Source organism: Sapajus apella, unplaced genomic scaffold (genome assembly GCF_009761245.1).
Source record: "Sapajus apella isolate SASKATOON/1434 unplaced genomic scaffold, GSC_monkey_1.0 scaffold4, whole genome shotgun sequence".
In the NCBI taxonomy this organism is placed as follows: Eukaryota; Metazoa; Chordata; class Mammalia; order Primates; family Cebidae; genus Sapajus; species Sapajus apella.
The window spans coordinates 12,644,756-12,669,305 of NW_022436944.1; the positions used below are offsets into that span (position 1 = coordinate 12,644,756).

General features: G+C 39.4%; 1 protein-coding gene across 1 annotated transcript in view; it reads right to left on the reverse strand.

Moving 5' to 3' along the window:
- The window catches only part of GMPS (guanine monophosphate synthase), a 79,509-nt gene that overhangs the window by 44,793 nt on the left and 10,166 nt on the right, over window positions 1–24,550 (reverse strand). The window contains exon 2 of the mRNA XM_032262554.1: window positions 3,650–3,831. Within this exon, the coding sequence (XP_032118445.1) occupies window positions 3,650–3,831 (182 nt within the window). The remainder of the gene's footprint in view (window positions 1–3,649; window positions 3,832–24,550) is intronic.

The window sequence follows — 24,550 nt, forward strand, 5'->3', positions numbered from 1 at the left end:
TATGCCCTGCTCTCAGAAATTAGGCCAGTGGTATAATTTAGCTACCTTATAATTTGCACAGCATGGGTTAACTTGGGAGTCAACCTAGTATTATAGGGGAAAACTGCAAACTGACAGCTATGTTCCTTTCCTGGCTACTAATATATCTAAACTGGTCATCAGTATTCACCCAAAAAATTTAAAACATTTTAATACCAGGAATTTCACAAAAATCTGGATTTCTGGATTTTCTTTAGGAAAAAGAAAGCTGGAAACATTGGGCCTTCACTCCTGCATAACTACAACCAACTGGAATCATAAATAGGCTTGCACCTTCAAGCTGCACATGCTCTTCAGTTTGCCACACACGCCCACGCATACAATAAAGGTATACTTTGGCCCTTTATTCAATTTAAGGTTCTAACTCATTTTGAGTTTGCAGATAAATCTGATTTATCTGTATTTCAAAGAAAAAGGCATTGTAAGATCTAATCAAAATTTACTTACAACTTTGGATTACAACACACTTTTTAATTAGTGGTTGTCTGTCACATAAAAATATACACAGTATATTAGACTTATATCCAGAAGAATAATACAACTAAAGTCAAATGTATTAAAAAAAAAAAAAAAGTCTCAGCAAGGCTGGGCATGGAGGCTCATATCTGTAATTACAGCACTTTGGGAGACAGAGGCAGGCGGATAGCTTGAGCCCAGGAGCTTGAGACCAGCCTGGGCAATATGGCAAAACCCCATGTCTACAAAAAATTGTTAAAAATAAAAAACAATAAAGCACTTCCCTTTACAGTGTAAAGAAAAAAGAAAAAAAAAAAGTTGAGAAGAAAAAAAAATACTCAGCAAGCTAGGTCTTTTTGTTAAAAAAAAAATAGCAATTTCAGTGAGCTCAAAAGCCCTTTTTGAACTTTGTATGGGCAACCTGAGATGTGGTAAACATTTGCTAGCATATGTCCTATAAAAGAGAGATGGAAGACAACCTACTCAGATGATAAATACCAGATTTTTAAGATAACAATTCTAAAGGGGGGTAGGGTTACCCCTAGAGGTAGATCAATAACCTAACTCCTTAAAAATACAGAAGCTAAAATTCTATAGAACATACTTAATAATCAAGATCTCTAGAATCTATTATACTTAGTTTTATAAAGGATAACCACAATAGGACTGCCCAGTACCCAGAACTCAAGGATGTAAAGATTCTTAGTGCTATTTTTAAAAAAAAAAAACAAAAAGTTGTGGACTTAGCTAAGTAGAAAATTCAAGCAGTACTTAAACCAATTATGAAAATATGGAAAGTCTTATCTCAACAAATCTTTAAGAGCTAATCACTCATTGAGCCTTCCATTTCTACCCTGCTATTTTGAAACTAACTTGCAATTACAAGGCCCAATAAGCCAGAATTCATTACAAGTATCAATTTCATGTATCAGACAGATCAAGCTTCTAAAAATATGTGGGCTGCATGGGGTGGCTAACTCCTGCAATCCCAGCACTTTGGGAGGCTGAGGCAGCCAGATTACCTGAGGGTCAGAAGTTTGAGGCCAGCCTGGTCAACATGGTGAAACCCCATCTCTATTAAAAATACAAAAATTAGCCAGGCATAGTGGGGCACGCCTGTTAATTCCAGCTACTCAGAAGGCTGAGGCAGGAAAATCACTTGAACCTGGGAGGCAGAGTTTGCAGTGAGCTGAGATCACACCACTGCAATCCAGCCTGAGCGACAGAATGAGACTCCGTCTCAAGAAAAAAAATAATAAAAATAAAAGTAAAAGTAGGTGGGTTAAGATGTCTCTCATGTCGCAAAATGTTCTATAAAAGGGGTGGTCAAACAGATAATTCTACAGTAAGGATTTATAGTAATAAAAGTCACAGTGGTATAGTTCCTATTCCCCTGCTACATAAGAGAAGTTCCAGGTACAAGCTGAAGTTAGACACTGTTCATGATCAAGTGACATGAAACACCATTAGATTTCTCTTGCCAAGTATTCGGCTATCCTATTCTAGTATCTATTTATTTGGTGTCAGATTGTTGGGGATTTTTTGTTTGTTTTGGGTGAGAGGAATGATGGAGCTTTGGTATGACAGACAGCCATTCATATTTCTCAGTTTTTTTGATCCCTCTAAAAAACTAGTTCTCGGCCAGGTTCAATAGCTCACGTCTGTAATCCCAGCACTTTGAGAAGCTGAGGGGGGTACAGATCAGGTCAGGAGATCAAAACCATCCTGGCCAACATGGTGAAACCTCATCTCTACTAAAAATTAGCTGGGCATGGTAGTGGACACCTGTAATCCCAGCTACTCAGGAGGCTGAGGCAGAATTATTTGAACACAGGAGGCAAAGGATGCAGTGAGCCACAATCACGCCACTGCACTCCAGCCTAGCAACAGAGCGATACTCTGTCTCAAAAAATAAAAACAAAATTAGTTCTTGCTGGTAAATAAAGTCAGCTGAATTAGATAAACTCAAGGGTCTCCTTATTACTCTAAAATTCCACAGTTTAAAAGAGAGAGTCATTTTTTATCTGTATCCTTAGAACAGAGTTAAATTTAAACCTGCCTTTTCTGATTTCTAATTCACTCTACTTCAGAACCAAGAAATCACAGGGTAAATGCACACATGTCTGTGAAGTATTTAAAAGTTCTTTTAACCAATTTGACACTGGAAAGACCATTTTTTAAGAAAAAAATTTAAATTTTGGGAGAATCATAGTACATCTAATATTAAAGTTTAAGAGACAATTAAGGACATAAACTGCAATTGCTTGCTTCTACATAAGTCTTAACTTAAAAAAACAAACATTAAAAAGCATGACATTGGCTGGGCGAGGTAGCTCACACCAGTAATCCCATCACTTTGGGAGACCCAGGCAGGCAGATCACCTGAGGTCAGGAATTTGAGACCAGCCTGGCCAACATGGTGAAACCCTGTGTCTACTAAAAATATAAAAATTAGCCAGGAGTGGTGGTGTGCGCCTGTAGTCCCAGCTACTCAGGAGGCTGAGCCAGGAGAATCGCCTAAACCCGGGAGGTGGAGGCTGCAGTGAGCTGAAATCATGCCACTACACTTCAGCCTGGGTAACAAGGTGAGACTCCGTCTCAAAAAAAAAAAAAAAAAAAAAAAAAAAAAAAAAAAAACATGACAATAAACAAAAATAATTGTTAAAGAGAGAAACTGTAAACTGGCTGTTATTTTGACTAGTTCTAAGGGTACAAGCTATCAAAATTAGCCCTTATATTAAAGAAATCTTTTCCATACTTTAGAAACTAGTCTGTCGGAATAAGAAGCAAAAACACTTATTGTACACAGATTTCTTCTCTTTGGAGTATTCTAGCCGTCTTCCTACTTTGATTAAATGCTTTCAGGTAAATGAATAGCCACAATAGCTACATCTAACTCTGACCCACAAATCCTATAAAACATAAAATAGGCAAATGATAATAAGCTCTTTAAACTGTGCAATTAAAATTAATCTTTTTTAACTGAAGGCTTAAATTTTTCCTTTTTCTCCCTTAATCAGAGCCATAGGAAATTTCTTATAAAACCATTCCATATTTCTCTTTTGTAGAAAAATTCAGTGCTCAAGCAAATTAATAATATATATTCCACAATCTAAGTTCAATCTCCTCATAAAAAGATTAGTGAAAAGTCTACCGGAATCCTTGTTCTTTTATGGCAAATGCTGGTGTTTCCAAGGGGAAAATTTCAGACTGCACAAATAGTTCCCTCACTCTTCGGTCAATGACCTTCCCGTACTGAGCACCAGCATCCAGAATGACAACAGCTCCTTCATGGTGGTGGTGGCCATCCTTAAGGTCTCCTCCAGCATTCTCGAGCTGCAAGTATCAATACAAAGTCTTAATTATAAAAATTAAAGCTATAGTATTTTTTAAAAAATAATGATCACTGTTAGCTCCAAAAAAAAAACATAGGAATGATAACTTAGGACATTCTGAATTACCAATTCAAAATACCCCCTTTAAAGGGAAGATTTTGATACATATCCATGCATGGGCATAGATTAAACACTTAAAAAAATGCTACCACTTATTGACTCTGTGACATAGTGATCATGTGTATATATACCTTACAAACATAATCTAATAGGATGAGCATACAATCCAGCTGTGCCAAAACACAGTCCTGGTTTATGTCCATTATACTGGCATTATAGTAACAGTACAGCCTTTCAATATCAAAGTGTTCCAGTTTGGAAAATAAGTTATTTGGTCCCCTATCAAGAGTTACCTTTTTTCTGAGGGATATATACTAATGAGGAAACTAAAAGTTTGATGCTAGAGAATAAGTATGGCTAAATTCACTGTGTTAGGATTTTTCGTATTACCAGAGGAAAATGATATTATGCATCTAACTCATAATACTAAGATTTTTAAAAGGCTTTTTAGGTGGGACATAGTGGCTCACACCTGTAATCCTAGCACTTTGGGAGGCTGAGACAGGTGGATCACCTGAGGTCAGGAGTTCAAGACCAGCCTGGTCAACATGGTGAAATCCCTTCTCTACTAAAAATACAAAAAATTAGCTGGGCATGGTGGTGCCTGCCTGTAATCCCAGCAACTCGGGCGGCTGAGGCAAGAGATATCGAATGAACCCGGGAGGCAAAGGTTGCAGTGCGCCAAGATCACACCATTGTACAGCAGCCTGGGAAACAAGAGCAAAACTCCACCTCATAAATAAATAAATAAATAAATAAATGGTTTTTAAAATCTGATCTCTGTCAGGTATAAATGGGTAACACTTTTCTGGAAGGCTAATACGGCAAAATGTCAAGTTGTTAACTGAAATACCTACCTAGAACAGGCTTCAAAATAATGCAAAAGTAGGTGGGTATAGATGAAAGAAGATTGCCCATGTACTGAAGTCGCTGAAGTTGGGCGACAAGTACATTAAGTTTATTGTACTAGTCTGGCCTCTATACTGGGTTTGTTAGCTTTTTGTTTTACATATACTTTAAATTTTACACAAGGGAACACTTTAGAAATTTGTGTGTACCCTGGAAATCCACTTATAGGAAGCATATACAGTATAATGCCACTTCAATATGGTTTGTATAAAGGTGCAAAAGTGTACATGCATGTATAAAAAAGGAAGAGTATGGCTGGATATACACCAAAATATTAACAGTGATGAAACAGTTTCATCTTAGTAATGGAACTATAAGTGATTTTATATTTTTATTTCTTTATACTCTTCAATATGTCCTAAAAGTTTGCAATAAACATATTTGGAGACGTTTTCTCCCTCTAGTTATAAAATTTGCACATAAAAACCTTAAGTCAGCCCTTTAGCCACTTGTGTAACCTTTTCCACCCTTCCTCCCTTCTCCATTCATCTGCAAAGAATAAATACAGGCCTCACCTACACCACCACTACTCCCTCTGCTGCAAAAAGGAACAAGCCAGTCAGTCATCTACAGGGGAGGATTTGTGAGAGGGATCCAATCGGGTGTCAAATTACTCAGGTCCTTTTAGTCATATGAATATTCAATAATGTAGAAAAGTAAGATCACAGAACTAAAACCTTGTCCTTTCAGACCTTTACCCCTAGGATTAATGTATAAACACACACCTCTTTATGGATTTTCTTTATAATTCCTTAATCTTAACTTCTTAAAAAATATTTTTTGAACACCACATTACTGTATAAATTTCTCAGACTCTCATTATTATCTTTACCATTTTTACCAAATCTAAGTATGCTTTTTTACATTACAGCCACAGTTCTTGCCTTGCATGGTCCTACTATGCACAAATTTCAATTACCATGGTTTATACCAAGGTTAATTATTTACCAGTCCCCAATAACATGGTTCAAATTTCAGTTATCATACATTACTGAGAGTAATTACATAAAGGACAAATTTCATTGTCTGTTGGTGACTGGTCACTGGACAGCAAACAGTCAAGACTGCAATGTGTTGCCTCTCTTACAGTGATAAACCTCAAAAAACTTTTCACAAATATGAATAATCCAAACAGGGGGCTGGTCAACAAAGATGAAGTGCAGCAAAGAAATGAAAAGTGATAATGTTAGAAGTGAAATTTGAATCCAATATATATGAAGTTATAGAAGAAAATGCTGACTGTGGCAAGGCTTGCAGGGTTTGTGAGCCTCTGGATACACAGCCAGAGGAACTTACCAACATCAGTGAGGAAACTGTTTATGATAGAAAGAATGGCAATGTCCCAGAGGAAGTGACTCCAGGAAACTACTTCACATTAAAGAAACTCTAGGAGATATTTCATGACATTAAAAGTGCAAAGGATAAAATGTTGAAAATCACCAAGTTATAGAAAAGACACAGAGAGGTGCTGTTTAAACTACTGATAAGCTTTTCACAAAGAAATGAAATACTTTAATTCTCAATGTTCCTAGTGTTTTAAGTTATGCTAAATAGCTATAGTAAAATTTACTATTTTATTTCCCTATACTTTTGTAATTGACAGGAGTTTTCAGTGTTTCAACAAAAAAATTTTAAAGATCACAAAACAATTGTAATTTTCCCACTATTAAAACTGCTTTGTGCAGTTTCAGCTTGCATGATTATTTTGTTGTTTTACTTATCCTGCATAGCAAGGGCTGCCTGTATTTCTACAAACAAACTAATCTATACTCAAAAAATATATTTTAAAAGAAGTTTCCTATTTTCTTAGCAATAAATGTTCAATTCTGTGACTCAAGAGGTTACTGAAGAAACTGAATTCTTGCCCCATATTTCCCTCTACCTTGGCTATGAACTTGCCTATGCAGCAATTGTCACAGCTTTGAAAATTCAGGAGAAAGCAAAAAGGCTCCGACTAGTAAAAGCAAAGTTCCTCTCCCTCAAAACCTGTAATTTATTTACTCCCACTTCACACACAGTTGTAAAGTTTGATAATTAGACTTCAAGACATTAGAAAAACCACCCTAATGAGAAATAAGAAACTTAGTCACATCAACGCAGAGACAAAATCCAGCACCACAGACAGAAAAATCTACCACATCTATTTACATAAAGTTCTTAAAAAGGCAAATGCCTAAAGACTTAAGGTAAATATCCCTCAGCTGCCCTGAGTGCATCATAATAAAGTAATATTCATAAATATATATTTTAAATATCAAGAAAAAATATTAAGGAAAAAACTAAACCATGTATAGCAAACTGTTTAAGAACAGGGCAAGAAGCCGGGGCATGGTGGTGTGTGCCTGTAGTCCCAGCTACTCACAAGGCTGAAGTGGGAGGATCGCTTGAGCCCAGGAGTTCTGGGCTATAGTGCGCTATGCCGATCGGGTGTCCGCACTAAGTTCGGCATCAATATGGTGACCTCCTGGGAGCAAGGGACCACCAAGTTGCCTAAGGAGGGGTGAACTGGCCCAGGTCGGAAACAGAGCAGGTCAAAACTCCCATGCTGATCAGCAGTGGGATCACGCCTGTGAATAGCCACTGCACTCCAGCCTGGGCAACGTAGCGAGACCCCTCTCTATTTAAAAAAAAAAAAAAAAAAAGAATAGGGCAAGAAGATCTAGCAGATGCTGGAAAAGTGGAGCTAGAAAAGTTTTGGGATTTTCTTGGATCCCACATAATCACTTAACAACTAGATAGCAAAGACATTTACCACATAACTTGTGGTAAATGATAAGTTATCCCAAGAACCCCAAAATACAAGTTAGTGGGGACAAAATACCACAGCCACAAGCCCTACTGCTATAGCATCTATGTGAGAAGCAAACCACCCTCATTAAAGGACCTAAAAACAGGAGAATTTCCAACACCGAAGAAGTACTACCCAGAAGGTACAGCAGCCAATTACAGAACCACAGCACACTAGGAGGTCTGCCCACGCCAATAGTACACAAGTGGCAGGGAACCAAGGTAAGACATAATGGGGCCAGAAGAGTTTAACCCCCATGAACCCTTGACACTAACCAGCCAGAGATCCTTTCCAGGACAGAGCCTGATACAAAGAGCCACTGCTGGGAGATGAATCAAAATTAACAGGACAGAAAAAAGAAACAGATTAACATGGGACACAAGGACAGAGTCAGGAATCCTTAGAAAAAAGCTCTCATAATTTTTTTTTAACAGAAAAGGGAGTTGTGTAAAGTTACAAACTTTATCTTAACTAGCTTCCTTCTAAAAGTTGAGGAAAACTAAATTCACATAAAAAGGAAACAAAGTATAGTTAAATATCATACAAAGTTACGAAAAGCACAAAGAAGGGAGGCCAGGCCCTGCAACTAAAGCCTGTAATCCCAGCACTTGGGGTGCAAGGCAGAGGTGGAGGAGTTCCAGACCAGACCAGCCTGGGCAACATAGAGACGAGAAACACTGCCTCTATAAAAAAAATATAAGTAAGCCGGGCATGGTGGCTCACGCCTGTGATCTCAGCACTTTGGGAGGCCGAGGTGGGTGGATCACCTGAGGTCAGCAGCTTGAGACCAGCCTGGCCATTATGGTGAAACCCCATCTCTACTAAAAACAAAATTAGTTGGGTGTGGTGGCGCACGCCTGTGATCCCAGCTACATGGGAGGCTGAGGCAGGAGAACTGCTTGAACCTGGGAGGCAAAGGTTGCAGTGAGCTGAGATCACACCATTGCACTCCAGCCTCGGCAACAAGAACAAAACTTTGTCTCGAGGAACAAAAAAAAAAAAAAAAAAAAAGCTGGTGTGCTGGCACTTGCCTATAGTCCTAGCTACTCAGGAGGCAGGGGTGAGAGCAGTCCAGGAGGTTGAGGCCACAGAGGACATAATCACACCACTGTACTCCAGCCTGGGTAGAGTGAGACCCTGTCTCAAAAAATAAAAACAAAAAATAAAGGAAGGAATAAAGACCAGAATGATGTCTCTATGAGAGTAAGCCAAAAACATCCTCAGATCAAAACTAGAATGTACTATTTCTATAGGAGCTAAATGATATTTTTAAAATTACATAAGGCAAGAGAAAACATGAACCAAAATTAGACTGTGAACTCAGAATGACCAACCCTAAGACATACTCCAACAAAATTACTGGATTAAAAAAAAAAAAAAAACTTTGGGTATTTTAAATTACAAGCACACATAATTTTTTAGGCTAAGATGGGGGGATTACTTGAGCCAAGGAATTGAAGACTAGCCTGGACAATGTAGCAAGACTCCATCTCTAAAAAAAATTTTTTTAATAAAAAAAAGGAACGATCAACTTTACTGAGTTTTTTCATAAGAGGCCATCATCTCACATATAACATTGAATGGAGTTGGAACCTAAAGCATTAAATTAAAAAGTAAGGCTCTGCAGTTCTGTTGTCTTACTATGCACTTGTTCTACCCTATCCTTATTTATTTTTAAAATTTTTAACCTAAAGAAAAATTGAAAGTTTGGTACCATAAACACCAATCTCTATATCAATGATCAGTAACATTTTGAATATTTGCTTTATTTCCATCTACACAAACTTTTTCTGCCTGAACTGCTTAAAAATAAACCATATACCTTTCACTACCCCAAAAACTTTTCAGCATGCATCTCTTACAAACGGGGACATTCTCCTACATAACTACAATATCATGATCACATTCAAGAAAGTTAACACCAATAATTATATACACATAAATTTCCCAAATTGTCACAAACAATGTATTTATGGTTTTTAAAAAAATTCCATAACCTATCAAGGACCACACACACAGCACATACACTGTCATATACTGTCTCCTTTAACTATTCACTTCCTCACCTTTCTATAGTCTTTTATGGCATTGATTTTTTTTTAAAGCTCAAACCAGCTTTCTGAAGACTATCCCACATTGGATCTCTTTGTTGTATCATGATCGGATTCTGGACAAAAATTTACATTGGTAATGTTACCATGCCTTCTCTTGCGATACAATGGCAAGGGCACAATGTCATTTTGTTCCATTACAGGTGATACTGAGTTTGGTTAACATACCAGTGTGCTTTAAAAAAAAACAAAAACAAAAAAACAAAACAGAAAAAGAAACCACCATCAGATTCAAATCTTCCCTCTACTCAAAACCTTATAATGACTTCCTTTAGAATAATGTTCAATAAAGCTCAAAATATTTTCCAAGATAAGACCCTGGCCTACTCTTTAGCCGAAACTGCTCTTTTAAAATTCTTTATCCTTCCAGAGTGGTATATTGTCCTCTCTGGCTAAGAAAATCCCCAAAACATGAAGGAATCACCTCAAAATTGCCAAGTGAAGGAAGCCAGGCATCTTTGAAATTACAATGTATCTTTTAAAATTCCACTAGTCCAAAGAAACAGCTATCACTGTCATTGTTAATTGTTAGTCATATTGAGTTACATAGTTTCAGAAAAGCTTTTCCTTAAGGGAAAGGGATTCCCAGAATGTCTCAGGGAACTTTCCATAGACCAGAAGGACATCCCAAGGTTTCAAGGGAAGAAACAGAGGTGAGCGCCCAGATAAAAGTCCTAGAAACAGACATGCTAGATTTTTTTTTAATTGCATTTTAAGTTTTGGGGTACATGTGAAGAACCTGGAAGACTGTTGCATAGGTACACACATGGCAGTGTGATTTGCTGCCTTCCTCCCCTTCACCTATATAGGGCATTTCTCCGCAAGCTATCTCTCCCCAACTCCCCACCTCCCGCTGTCCCTCCCCTATTTCCCCCCAACAGACCCCAGTGTGTGATGTTCCCCTCCCTGTGTCCATGTGTTCTCATTGTTCAACACCCACCTATGAGTGAGAACATGCAGCGCTTGATTTTCTGTTCTTGTGTCTGCTAAGAATGATGGTTTCCAGGTTCATCCATGTCCCTACAAAGGACACGAACTCATCGTTTTTGATGGCTGCATAATACTCTATGGTGTATATGTCTCACATTTTCCCTGTCCAGTCTATCATTGATGGGCATTTGGGTTGGTTCCAGGTCTTTGTTATTGTAAATAGTGCTGCAATGACCATTCGTGTGCATGTGTCCTTATAGTAGAATGATTTATAATCCTTTGGATATATACCCAGTAATGGGATTGCTGGGTCAAATGGAATTTCTATTTCTAGGTCCTTGAGGAATCACCATACTGTCTTCCACAATGGCTGAACTAATTTACACTCCCACCAACAGTGTAAAAGTGTTCCCATTTCTCCACATCCTCTCCAGCATCTGTTGTCTCCAGATGTTTTAATGATTGCCATTCTAACTGGCGTGAGATGGCATCTCAATGTAGTTTTGATTTGCATTTCTCTAATGACCAGTGATGATGAGCATTTTTTCATATGTTTGTTGGCCTCATGTATGTCTTCTTTTGTAAAGTGTCTGTTCATATCCTTCGCTCACTGTTGAATGGGCTTGTTTGGTTTTTTCTTGTAGATCTGTTTTAGTTCTTTGTAAATTCTGGATATCAGCCCTTTGTCAGATGGGTAAACTGCAAAAATTTTTTCCAATTCTGTTGGTTGCTGATTCACTCTCATGGCTGTTTCTTTTGCTGTGCAGAAGCTGTGGAGCTTGATTAGGTCCCATTTGTCTACTTTGGCTTTTGTTGCCAATGCTTTTGGTGTTTTAGTCATCAAGTCCTTGCCTACACCTATGTCCTGAATGGTTTTGCCTAGATTTTCTTCTAGGATTATTATGGTGTTAGGTATTATGTTTAAGTCTTTAATCCATCTGGAATTAATTTTAGTGTAAGGTGTCAGGAAGGGGTCCAGTTTCTGCTTTCTGCACATGGCTAGCCAGTTTTCCCAACACCATTTATTAAACAGGGAATCCTTTCCCCATTGCTTTTGTCAGGTTTGTCAAAGATTGGATGGTTGTAGATATGTTGTGTTGCCTCCGAGGCCTCTGTTCTGTTCCATTGGTCTATATCTCTGTTTTGGTACCAGTACCATGCTGTTTTGATTACTGTAGCCTTGTAGTATAGTTTGAAGTCCAGTAGTGTGGTGCCTCCCCCTTTGTCCTTTTTGCTTAGAATTGACTTGGCTATGTGGGCTCTCTTTTGGTTCCATATGAAGTTTAAAGTGGTTTTTTCCAGTTCTGTGAAGGTCACTGGTAGCTTGATGGGGATGGCGTTCAATCTGTAAATTACTTTGGGCAGTATGGCCATTTTCATGATATTGATTCTTCCTAACCATGAACGTGGAATGGTTCTCCGTTTGTGTTCTCTCTTATTTCGTTGAGCAGTGGCTTGTAGTTCACCTTGAAGAGGTCCTTTACATTCCTTGTTAGTTGTAATCCTAGGTATTTTATTCTCTTTGTAGCAATTGTGAATGGGAGTTCGTTCTTGATTTGGCTCTCTTTAAGTCTGTTATTGGTGTATAGGAATGCATGTGATTTTTGTACATTGATTTTGTATCCTGAGACTTTGCTGAAGTTGCTTATCAGTTTCAGGAGATTTTAGGCTGAGATGATGGGGTCTTCTAGATACACGATCATGTCGTCTGCAAATAGAGACAATTTGACTTCCTCCTTTCCTATTTGAATACCCTTTATTTCTTTTTCTTGCCTGATTGCTCTGGCTAGAACTTCCAGTACTATATTGAATAGGAGTGTTGAGAGAGGGCATCCTTGTCTAGTGCCAGATTTCAAAGGGAATGCTTCCAGTTTTTGCCCATTCAGTATGATATTGGCTGTTGGTTTGTCGTAAATAGTTTTCATTATTTTGAGATACATTCCATCAATAACTAGTTTATTGAGGGTTTTTAGCATAAAGGGCTGTTGAATTTTGTCAAAGACCTTCTCTGCATCAATTGAGATAATCATGTGGTTTTTGTCTTTGGTTCTGATTATGTGGTGAATTATGTTTATAGACTCACGTATGTTGAACCAACCTTGCATCCCCGGGATGAATCCTACTTGATCATGGTGGATAAGCTTTTTGATGTGCTGTTGCAATCGGCTTGCCAGTATTTTATTGACGATGAAGATTTTTGCATCTATGTTCATCATGGGTATTGGCCTGAAGTTTTCTTTTCTTGCTGAGGCTCTGCTGGGTTTTGGTATCAGGATGATGTTTGTCTCATAAAATGATTTGGGAAGGATTCCCTCTTTTTGGATTATTTGGAATAGTTTCAGAAGGAATGGTACCAGCTCCTCTGTGTATGTCTGATAGAATTTGGCTGTGAACCCATCTGGGCCTGGGCTTTTTTGCGTGGTAGGCTCTTAATTGCTGCCTCAACTTCAGACCTTGTTATTGGTCTATTAAGGGTTTCAACTTCTTCCTGGTTTAGGCTTGGGAGGAGGCAAGTGTCCAGGAATTTATCCATTTCTTCCAGGTTTACTAGTTTATGTGCATAGAGTTGTTTGTAATAATCTCTGATGATGGTTTATATTTCTGTGGAATCTGTGGTGATATCCCCTTTATCGTTTTTTATTGCATCAATTTGGTTATTCTTTTTTATTAATCTGGCCAGTGGTCTATTTTGTTGATCTTTTCGAACAACCAGCTCCTGGATTTATTGATTTTTTTGAAGGGTTTTTTTGTGTCTCTATCTCCTTCAGTTCTGCTCTTAGTTATTTCTTGTCTTCTGCTAGGTTTTGAGTTTTGATCTCATTCCTCTAGCTCCTTCAATTTTGATGATAGGGTGTCAATTTTAGATCTCTCCTTGCTTCTCATGTGGGCATTTATTGCTATATATTTTCCTCTAGAGATTGCTTTAAATGTGTTCCAGAGATTCTGGTATGTTGTGTCTTCGTTCTCATTGGTTTTGAAGAACTTTATTTCTGCCTTCATTTCCTTGTTTATCCAGTCAACATTCAAGAGCCAGTTGTTCAGTTTCCATGAAGCTGTGGGGCTCTGAGTTAGTTTCTGAATTCTGAGGTCTAACTTGATTGCATTGTTGTCTGAGAGAATGTTTGTTATGATTTCCGTTCTTTTGCATTTGCTGGGAGGGATTTACTTCCAATTATGTAGTCAATTTTAGAGTAGGTGTGATGTGGTGCTGAGATCCATATTCTGTGGATTTGGGGTGGAGAGTTCGGTAAATATCTAATATGTTTGCTTGATCCAGGTCTGAGTTCCAGTCCTAGATATCTTTGTTAATTTTCTGTCTTGTTGATCTGTCTAATATTGACAATGGGGTGTTAAAGTCTCCCACTATTATTGTGTGGGAGTCTAAGTCTCTTTGTGAGTCATTAAGAACTTGCCTTATGTATCTGGGAGCTCCTGTATTGGGTGCGTATATATTTAAGATCGTTAGCTCTTGTTACATTGATCCTTTTACCATTATGTAACATCCTTATTTGTCTCTTTTGATCTTTGTTGGTTTAAAGTCTATTTTATCAGAGATGAGAATTGCAACTCGTACTCTTTTTTGCTCTCCATTTGCTTGGCAAATCTTCCTCCATCCCTTTATTTTGAGCCTTTCTGTATCCTTGCATGTGAGATGGGTTTCCTGGATACAGCAAACCAATGGGTTTCGACTTTTTTTCCAATTTGCCAGTCTGTGCCTTTTGATTGGGGCATTTAGCCCACTTACATTTAGGGTTAATATTATTATGTGTGAATTTGAACCTGCCATTTTGATGCAATCTGGCTGTTCTGCTCATTAGTTGACGCATTTTCTTCATTGTGTTGATGCTCTTTACCATTTGGTATGTTTTTGGAGTGGCTGGTACTGGTTGTTCCCTTCTATGTTTAGTGCCTCTTTCGGGAGCTTGTAAAGCAGGCCTAGTGGTGATGAAATCTCTGAGTACTTGCTTGTTCGCAAAGGATTTTTTCCCTTCACGTATGAAGCTTAGTTTGGCTGGATATGAAATTCTGGGTTGAAAGTTCTTTTCTTTAAGGATGTTGAATATTGGCCCCCCACTCTCTTTTGGCTTGTAGGGTTTCTAAGAGATCTGCTTCTGAGAGATCTGCTGTGAGTCTGATGGGCTTCCCTTTGTGGGAAACCCAACCTTTCTGTCTGACTGCCCTTAGCATTTTCTCCATTTCAACCCTGGTGAATCTGACGATTAGATGCCTTGGGGTTGCTCTTCTTGAGGAATATCTTTGTGTGTTCTCTGTATTTCCTGGACTTGAATATTGGCCTGCCTTGCTAGGTTGGGGAAGTTTTCCTGGACAGTATCCTGAAGATTATTTTCCAGCTTGGATTCATTCTCTCCGTCACATTCACGTACACCTATCAGACGTAGATTAGGTCTTTTCACATAGTCCCACATTTCTTGGAGACTTTGTTCATTCCTTTTTACCCTTTTTTCTCTAATCTTGCCTTCTCATTGTATTTTATTGAGTTGGTCTTCGACCTCTGATATCCTTTCTTCTGCTTGGTCAATTCGGCTGTTGAAACCTGGGCATGCTTCGCGAAGTTCTCGTGCTTTCAGCTCCATCAATTCACTTATATTCCTCTCTAAGTTGTCCATTCTAGTTCGCATTTCATCAAATCTTTTTTCAAGGTTCTTAGTTTCTTTGCATTGGGTTACAACATGTTCTTCTACAACAGAAGTCTCTTATTATTCACCTTCTGAAGCCTGATTCTGTCATTTCATCACACTTGTTCTCCATCCAGCCTTGTTCCCTTGCTGGTGAGGAGTTGTGATCCCTTAGAGGAGGAGAGGTGTTCTGGTTTTGGGTGCTTTCATCCTTTTTGCCCTCATTTCTTCCCATCTTTGTGTATTTATCCACCTGTCATCTTCGAAGTTGTTGACTTTCAGATTGGGTCTCTGAGTGGACATCCAGTTTGTTGATGATGAAGTTATTTCCTTCTGTTTCTTAGTTTTCCTTCTAACAGTCTGGCCCCTCTGTTGTAGGACTGCTGAGGTCCACTCCAGGCCCTGCTTGACTGGGAATCACCTGCAGTGGCTGCAGAACAATAAGGGTTGCTGCCAGTTTCTTCTTCTGCTATCTTTGTCCCAGAAGGATACCCGCCAAATGTCAGTCTGAGCTCTCCTTTATCAGGTGACTCTTTGGACATACGGGGGTCAGGGAGTTGCTTGAGGAGACAGTCCTTTATAGGAGCTCAAGTGCTGAGTTGTGATCTCCATTGTTCATTTACAGCTGCTGGGCAGGTACATTTAAGTCTGCTGCAGCAGAACTCATAAACCCCCCCTTTTTTTCCCCAGGTGCTCTGTCCCAGGTAGTTAGGGCTTTATTTATGAGTTTCCGTGTGCTGCTGCCTTTTTATCAGGGCTGCCCTGCCGAGCAAGGAGGCAGCCTAGTCACTGTCTGCCTGCAGAGGCTTTGCTGAGCTGCTGTGGGCTCCGCCCAGCTGCCATGTGAACTTCCCTGCAGTCCTGTTTATATGGGAGTAGTTAGAACTGCCTCAGCAAAGCCGGCCCATCTCTGTAATGGCGGACTCTCTCTCTGTAGCGGTGGGTTGCCTCGGCAATGGCGGGCTGCCTCAGCAATGGCAGACTATCTCCGTAGTGGTGGACTGCCTCAGTAATGGCAGACGCCCCTCCCCCACAGAGCTGGACCTTCCTGGGTTCAGCTGTGCTTGCTGTGAAACTCTCAACCCAGAGCGTTTCCTATTGATGTTTTTTTGTGGGGGTGGGACCAGCCGAGCCTGATCACCTGGCTCCCTGCCTCAGTCTTTTTATTTTTTTGTCTCCCAGGTGTTCCAGTCGCCTGTTGAAAAGGCACCGGGATCTGTGTGGTTTCCCATGTGGTGACCCACTGCACCGGCTGAAATAGCAGTACTGAGATTTGCGGCGTTTTTTTGCCTGGGAATCTCCTGGCCTGGCTCCCTGTTTCAGTCCCCTTTTTAATCAGATAAATGGGCAACTCTGCCTTCCTGGAGCTCCAATCGCCAGCTAAAACAATGCCTGGACCCGTGTATTTTTTACGGCAAACTGCCGCCCCAGGGCACCGGCAAAGCAGCCACACCAGCCAAACCAGCCGCATTGGTGACCCATGGGGCTTCTGCACCTGGGAATCTCCTGGTCTGTGGGGAATAAAAATCCATCTGGAAATGCGGCATCCACTCACCCTCTGTGCTTTCACTGGGAGCTGCAATCCTGAGCTGCTCCTCATCGGCCATCTTGGATCCTCCACTAGATTTTTATATAACTCACCAAGTATGTCATTTCTCTATGCATTCTGTGAAGAGTTGAGTAAGAATTCTAGAAAAGTTGTAGCGACTTACTATTCCTACTATTATGAATGGACAAGTGCAATCTCTTAATATTTTAGTCAGCAAAACATTTAAAAACCAACTGAAGGCTGAGCACCATGGCTCACACCTGTTAATCCCAGTACTTTGGGAGGCTGAGGCAGGAAGATCACTTGAGGCCAGGAGTTTGAGACCACCCTGAGCAATGTGGAAAAACCCCATCTCTACTAAAAATAGAAAAATTAGCCAGGCTTGTCAGCACACGTCGGTAGTTCCAGCTATGCCAAAGGATGAGGCACTAGAATCACTTGAACCCAGGAGGCAGACGCCAAAATGAGCCAAGATTGTGCCACTGCACTCCAGCCTGGGCCGCGACAGAGGGAGACTCTGTCTTAAAACAAAAGACAAAGCTAAAAAAAAAAACTATGTGTAAGTAGTACATGAGTCTTTGAAGTTTGCCTAAGTAAGTCTCTTCCTATATACAGGTTAAGCATCCTTAATCCAAAAATCTGAAACATTCTGAGCACTGATATGATACTCAAAGGAAATGCTCACTGGTGCATTTTGGATTTTTGGATTAGTGGCACTCAAATAGTAGGCATAATACAAATACTCCAAAATCCAAAATCTGAAATACTTCTGATAAAAAATTCTAGGTAAACCTGACAGTGACACAGTTGTTCATTTTATGTAAAAAATGTATAAGTGCCTTTAGAAAACTGTATTTATACCTGAGAAAAGTCACAAGACATACCCTGGTGCAATAATGCACAATACTGGATCTACATTTGGTCCTATAAGCAATGCTTATCAATCGCCAATGGTTTCATTTTGCCTAAAAATTATAATCGCTGACTTTTGTTCCATTTGTCTTATCACAAATGTGTCTTATCTACATATTTGTTGACATTAAACAATATAAATAAAAATTTCAATCACTTAATTCATCTGAGTTCATTTTCACTACCTCCTTTAATCTGAGTACACGACACATAGGAGTCTATGGGAACGCCTTCAATAAATTACTATGTTTAAGTTTTCAAGGTTTGATAGGTTTGGGAAATGCAAGTCTCTACTGACAAAAATGTTGTCTCAGCTTTTCAATGCTCTTGGTTAATAACTTCATACATTGAGGAAACTCTTTTCCCTAATGAGATTTCAAGCTAGTAGATATTCATTAAAGACTAGTATTTAGGCCGGGCGCGGTGGCTCAAGCCTGTAATCCCAGCACTTTGGGAGGCCGAGGCGGGTGGATCACGAGGTCAAGAGATCGAGACCATCCTGGTCAACATGGTGAAACCCCGTCTCTACTAAAAAAAAAAATACAAAAAATTAGCTGGGCATGGTGGTGCGTGCCTGTAATCCCAGCTACTCAGGAGGCTGAGGCGGGAGAATTGCCTGAACCCAGGAGGCGGAGGTTGCGGTGAGCCGAGATCGCGCCATTGCACTCCAGCCTGGGTAACATGAGTGAAACTCCGTCTCAAAAAAAAAAAAAGACTAGTATTTAGTTTCTACATGTTATGTGGGACAACCCACCATCAATCTCCATGTTGTTTCCAATTCAATTACTTTTCCTCCTTAACTGAACCAATTTGTACCTCTGACTGCAACTTCATCTTCTTTTGCTAACCAAACACATCTCTTAGTTTTTCAAAGTAATCCAAACTCTTTTCTACCCTATCTAGAATGGGCCAATAGCTCCTTTCAAGCTCATGTGAGCACCATCCCAGAATATAATGAACAGCTGAAAGTACTATCTAAATCAATGAATTAAAAAGCAATTTCACTTTAACTTAGATACCAGTTCGAGCACCCACTTAAAGACAGCCAGACCCCCATACACATACCCTAGCTATGAAATTGGGTTGATGAATTCCATCTTCTCAGATAAACTTAATACAGTTTTATTGCATGTAATCTATACATTGTGAACACTAGGGGTAAAAAAATAGAACAATTCTCTATTATCTTTTTCCTCTAATTTGAGGGGAAATTGAAAGTTGGTCCAGGGCCACAATTTTTAATCTGATTTTTTAACCTTTGAAATCAACACCTATTTTCTCCTTAAGTTTCAATTATCCTAAGACTTGTGTTTCCAGAAAGTTGAGACAGTATTATTTTGTTGACACAATAAACTATGTGTATGTGACCAGTACTCAAATAACTAAGAAAGGCTGGTACTGCTGTCTAAAATGAAAGTATACTGTTCTCTCATGTCTTTTTTTTTTTTTTTTTTTTTTTTTTTTGAGGCAAAGTCTCACACTGTTTCCCAGGCTGGAGTGCAGTGGCACAGTCTCAGCTCACTGCAACCTTCACCTCCCAGGTTCAAGAGATTCTCCTGCCTCAGCCTCCTGAGTAGCTGGAATTACAGACATCCACCACCATGCCCAGCTAAGTTTTGTATTTTTAGTAGAGACAGGGTTTCACCATGTTGGCCAGGATGGTCTCAAACTCCTGACTACAGTTGATCCACCCACCTTGGCCTTCCAAAGTGCTGGGATTACAGGTGCTAGCCACCACATCCGGCCTGCCTCATGATATTTAAATCCCTAAAATTTTTATTATAGCTAGTTTTCCTATTAAATAACAAGCAGTAGCCAACTGAGGAACGAGGTTATCTTTGGGTAAGCTTAAATCAGTATCAATCCAGCCCGAATCAACCTGCTTGTTTCCTAAAGTTGTTATGTTGCCACAATTTTTAAAAAGGGTAAACATTCAGTTAAAAACTGTTGTCAAACTACTAAAATATTGGAAGAAAAAGTTCTGAACTATGTTCAGTCTGATTATTTCTGTTCTATTAAAACTCCTTGGGTTTTTTCTTCTTTTATTTTTTTATTTTGAGACGGAGTTTTGCTGTTGCCGAGGCTGGAGTGCAATGGCACGATCTGGGTGCACAACCTCCGCCTCCCGGGTTCAAGCAATTCTCCTGCCTCAGCCTACCGAGTAGCTGGGATTACAGGCATGCACAACCATACCCGGCAAATTTTGTATTTTTAGTAGAGACAGGGTTTCTCCATGTTGGTCAGGCTAGTCTCAAACTCCCAACCTCAAGTGATCTACCCACCTTGACCTTCCAAAATGCTGGGACTACAGGCTTGAGCCACTACGCCCAGCCAACGTCTCAGGTTTTTCTTCCATTCACCTTTAGTTGTCCTGACTCATTCTGCATTACTGTTGTGACTGAGATCTACTATTTTAACAAAAATTATTTTTGAAAGTGATTTCAAGAGTGTGCATATGTGTAGCCTGTTTGCATGAAGAACCAAAGGTATTTTGCAAAGAAGCAAAGAAATGAAAACAATACAGATGTATACCTAAACTCTGACTTGTTCTCTTCAGTTCATCTTTCCATACTATCAGTGTACTAAAGATGACCTTAAAATACAAGACACCTTTTATGAAGAGATGAAAGATAATCAAAGGGTTACATTTTTCTAAATATACTGAATTTGTGAACAGTCTCGATTTTGATTATCATGTGATTACTATTCCTAAAATATTTTTAAGACATTTATGCATTTTTTTCCTTAAGAAATAAATTAGGCCAGGTGCAGTGACTCATGGCTGTAATTCCAGCACTTTGGAAGGCTGAGGCGGGTGGATCACTTGAACTCAGGAGTTCGAGACCAGCCTGGGCAACATGGTGAAATCCCATCTCTACTAAAAACACAAAAATTAGCCAGGCATGGTGGTATGTGCCTATAGCCCCAGCTACTCAGGAGCCTGAGGCACGAGAGTGGCATGAACCCAAAAGGCAGACATTGCAGTGAGTTGAGAAAGTGCCACTGCACTCCAGCCTGGGTGACAGAGTGAGACTCCATCTCAGAAAAAGAAAAAGAAAAAAAATTAAACTTCAAGTAATATAGTGTCACAATTTCACAAGTATTTAGTATGTAGTAGTTTGTGGTCCATTTTCAAGATGTTACTATTTTGTATTTCATAAACCCAGTCTCTTTTCTACATGCGACCCTTTCTATTATACAGTGTGGATGAATTACACTATTGGAAATAATGAATAAAACCTGAAAAAACTATTTACAAACTTGGTAAAATAATACTAATAATGAGAATGAGTCAAGCATGTATTCCGACTTTCCAGTATGAACTCTACCAGAGTAACCACATCATTAGTGAAGGAACTTTTTAAGCAAACTGTTACCAGCTCATGACAAAAAAAAAAAAGAGTACCTAAGTTTTATATAAGCATCCATAAATGTGCATAACAAGTTGACAAAGTAATATTATTTCTGTTGCATCTATAATAAAAATTGGGGCCTTTAAAATATATTACATTTTAAATTTTCATTTGTCTAGAAATTGTATTTTACAAAAGTAGCAGTCCTCAGTGAACTGGAAGTTTGTTTTTCAAATGGTCTTCACTGCAGATGTTTGAGAAGCACTGAATGGTGGCTATTAAAATCATTAGGTGAAAAGTTAATGAGAAACCTGATAATGATGGAACATCTGAATCAACCAGTGCAGCTTAACATACAAAAACAGACCACCAGACATATGTAACTCTCTTACTGTGATGTACTACATAAACATAAATGAAAGACTTATCACTGCTGAACTGGATAGGGACATGAGGGATCATTATACTCTTCACTATACTTATGCATACATGTTTTCCATTTTCCATATTTAACAGACTGCATCATTGGCCCTAATTCTTCACCATTCCCTGTATCCATGATTTTATCACCTGAGTCTGCAGCTTGTCCTATTATAAATAGAATGTACTTCCTCACCTTTGTCACTGGGCTAAAGCACAAAACTTGTTTTGGCCAATATAATATGGGCAGAAGTCATAGTATGTCAAGCCTTAAGCAGTCTTTTTTTTGAGATGGAGTCTCAGTCATCCAGATTAGAGTGCAGTGATGCGACATCAGCTCACTGCCATCTCTGCTTCCTAGCCTCAAGCAATCCTCCCACCTCAGTTTCCCCGGTGACTGGGACCAGCCAGGTGTGCACCACCATGCCTGGCTAATTTTCTGTATTTTTAGTAGAGACACGGTCTTGTCATGTTGCCCAGGCTAAACTCCTGAGCTCAAGTGAGCTAAAGCTAAATAATCAGTGTAATGTTTATCATAAAGACAAAGTCACAGAGAGATGACCATAATATAGCCATTTTGTACAACTTGGACTTACATTCTTATGCATTTCTGTTATATATTGCCAGGGAAGGCAGAATCAAAATATGTTATTAATATTTATTTATTGTGTATATTTATGGCGTACAATGCGATGTTTTGACAAAGTATATTATTGATTCAGAATCTGCTATGGATGCTTTGATATTACTTTTTGTTTTTGTTTTTAGATGGAGTTTTTTTGCTCATTGCCCAGGCTGGAGTGCAATGGCACGATCTCGGCCCACCACAATCTTCACCTATTGGGTTCAAGCAATTCTCCTGTCTCAGTCTCCCGAATAGCTGGGATTACAGGCACGTACCACATGCCCAGCTAATTTTGTATTTTTAGCAGAAATGGGGTTTCTCCATGTTGGTTAGGCTGGTCTTGAACTCCTGACCTCAGGTGATTCTCCTCAGCCTCCCAAAGTGCTGGGATTACAGGCGTGAGCCATCATGCCTGGCCTGATATTAGTTTTTTAAGTGTTATTTCTGTTGATGGTAGAAACATCTTCGGAAAGGCATATGATGATACTAATTTTCAAAATTTTACTGTGGCATTTCAGTTAGCTGTTGCTACAACAATGCTGATTAACAATCACAAAATGTAAGTGGCATACAAACATAAGCATTTATTTTTTTGCTCATGAGTTAGTGGGTCAGCTGACATTGCTCAGCTCCACTTGATCTTGTCCTTTTCCTGAGACTAGTACACTCATGATGTTCTCATGGTGGCAGAAGCACAAGAGGCAAGTGGAAACACAATGACTGCTTAAAGCAGCAGAGCCTGGTGGTTCACACCTGTAATCCCAGCACTTTGGGAGGCCCAGGTGGGCAGATCACCTGAAGGTGGGAGTTCAAGACGAGCCTGACCAACATGAAGAAATCCCATCTCTACAAAAAATATAAAAATAGCCAGGTGTGGTGGTGCATGCCTGTAATCCCAGCTACTTGGAAGGCTGAGGCAGGAGAATTGCTTGAACCTGAGAGACAGATGTTGTGGTGAGCCGAGATCATGCCATTGCACTCCAGCCTAGGCAACAAGAGAGACACTCCATCTCAAAAAAGACAACTTAAGTGTATTAGGTGAATGGAAAATTTATTTATTTATTTATTTAGGGACGGAGTTTCGCTCTTGTTACCCAGGCTGGAGTGCAATGGCGCGATCTCGGCTCACCGCAACCTCCGCCTCCTGGGTTCAGGCAATTCTCCTGCCTCAGCCTCCTGAGTAGCTGGGATTACAGGCACACGCCACCATGCCCAGCTAATTTTTTGTATTTTTAGTAGAGACGGGGTTTCACCGTGTTGACCAGGATGGTCTCGATCTCTTGACCTCGTGATCCACCCGCCTCGGCCTCCCAAAGTGCTGGGATTACAGGCTTGAGCCACCGCGCCCGGCCTGGAAAATTTATTTTAAAAAAGAAAGAAAAAACCCTCAAACTATATACTTAAAGATCTATGCACTTCACTGCATGTACATTTTACCACAGTAAGAACAAGCAAAAACAAAACACCTATTAGTGAGTTATTTTTAATCACCTCTCTCCACAAACTGAAAGATAGTACCACAATGAACAACTGTTACCCTCAGCCTTCAGGGGCACTGATGGACAAGCTCTGCCATCGTGTCAATGAAAAGGCCAGCAATTACCCAAATCTAAGAGCCAGTGTGTTGAAAAACCACAAGTCAGATTAAATTCACCTTAGAAAAGATACAAAAATTATCTCAAAATGAAACGAAGACATAAATAAGAGCAAAAACTATAAAACTCTTATAACATAGGTAATTACACAAATCTTTGTGATATATATTGAATTAGGCAACAGCTTTTCAGATGACACCAAAAACAAAAGTGACAAAAGAAGAAATAGATAAGCCTCAAAATTAAAGGCTGTGGTGCTTCAAAGAACACCATTAAGAAAGCAGAAAATGATAATCCACAGAATGGCAGAAAATAATCACAAATCATATTGGTAAGACACTTACCTCTAACTTAAGAAAACTCTTAAAACTCAATAAAAAAGACAACTCAATTTAAAAATGGTCAAAAGACCTGAACAGACATTTCTCCTAAGAAAATACATAAACGGCCAATAAGCACATGAAAAAATGTACATCATCTGTCAGGGAAATGCAAATCGAAGCCAGAATGAGATCCCACTTCACACCTAGTCTGATGGCTATAATCAAAAAGATAAGTGGGTCAGACCTGGTAGCTCATGCCCATAATCACTCCCAAATGCACTTTGGGAGGTCAACACAGGCAGATCACCTGAGGTCAGGAGTTCAAGACTAGCCTGACCATGTGGCAAAACCCTGACTCTACTGAAAGTACAAAAAGTAGCCAGGTGTGGTGATGTATGCCTGTAATCGCAGCTACTTGGGAGGCTGAGGTGGGAGAATCACTTGAACC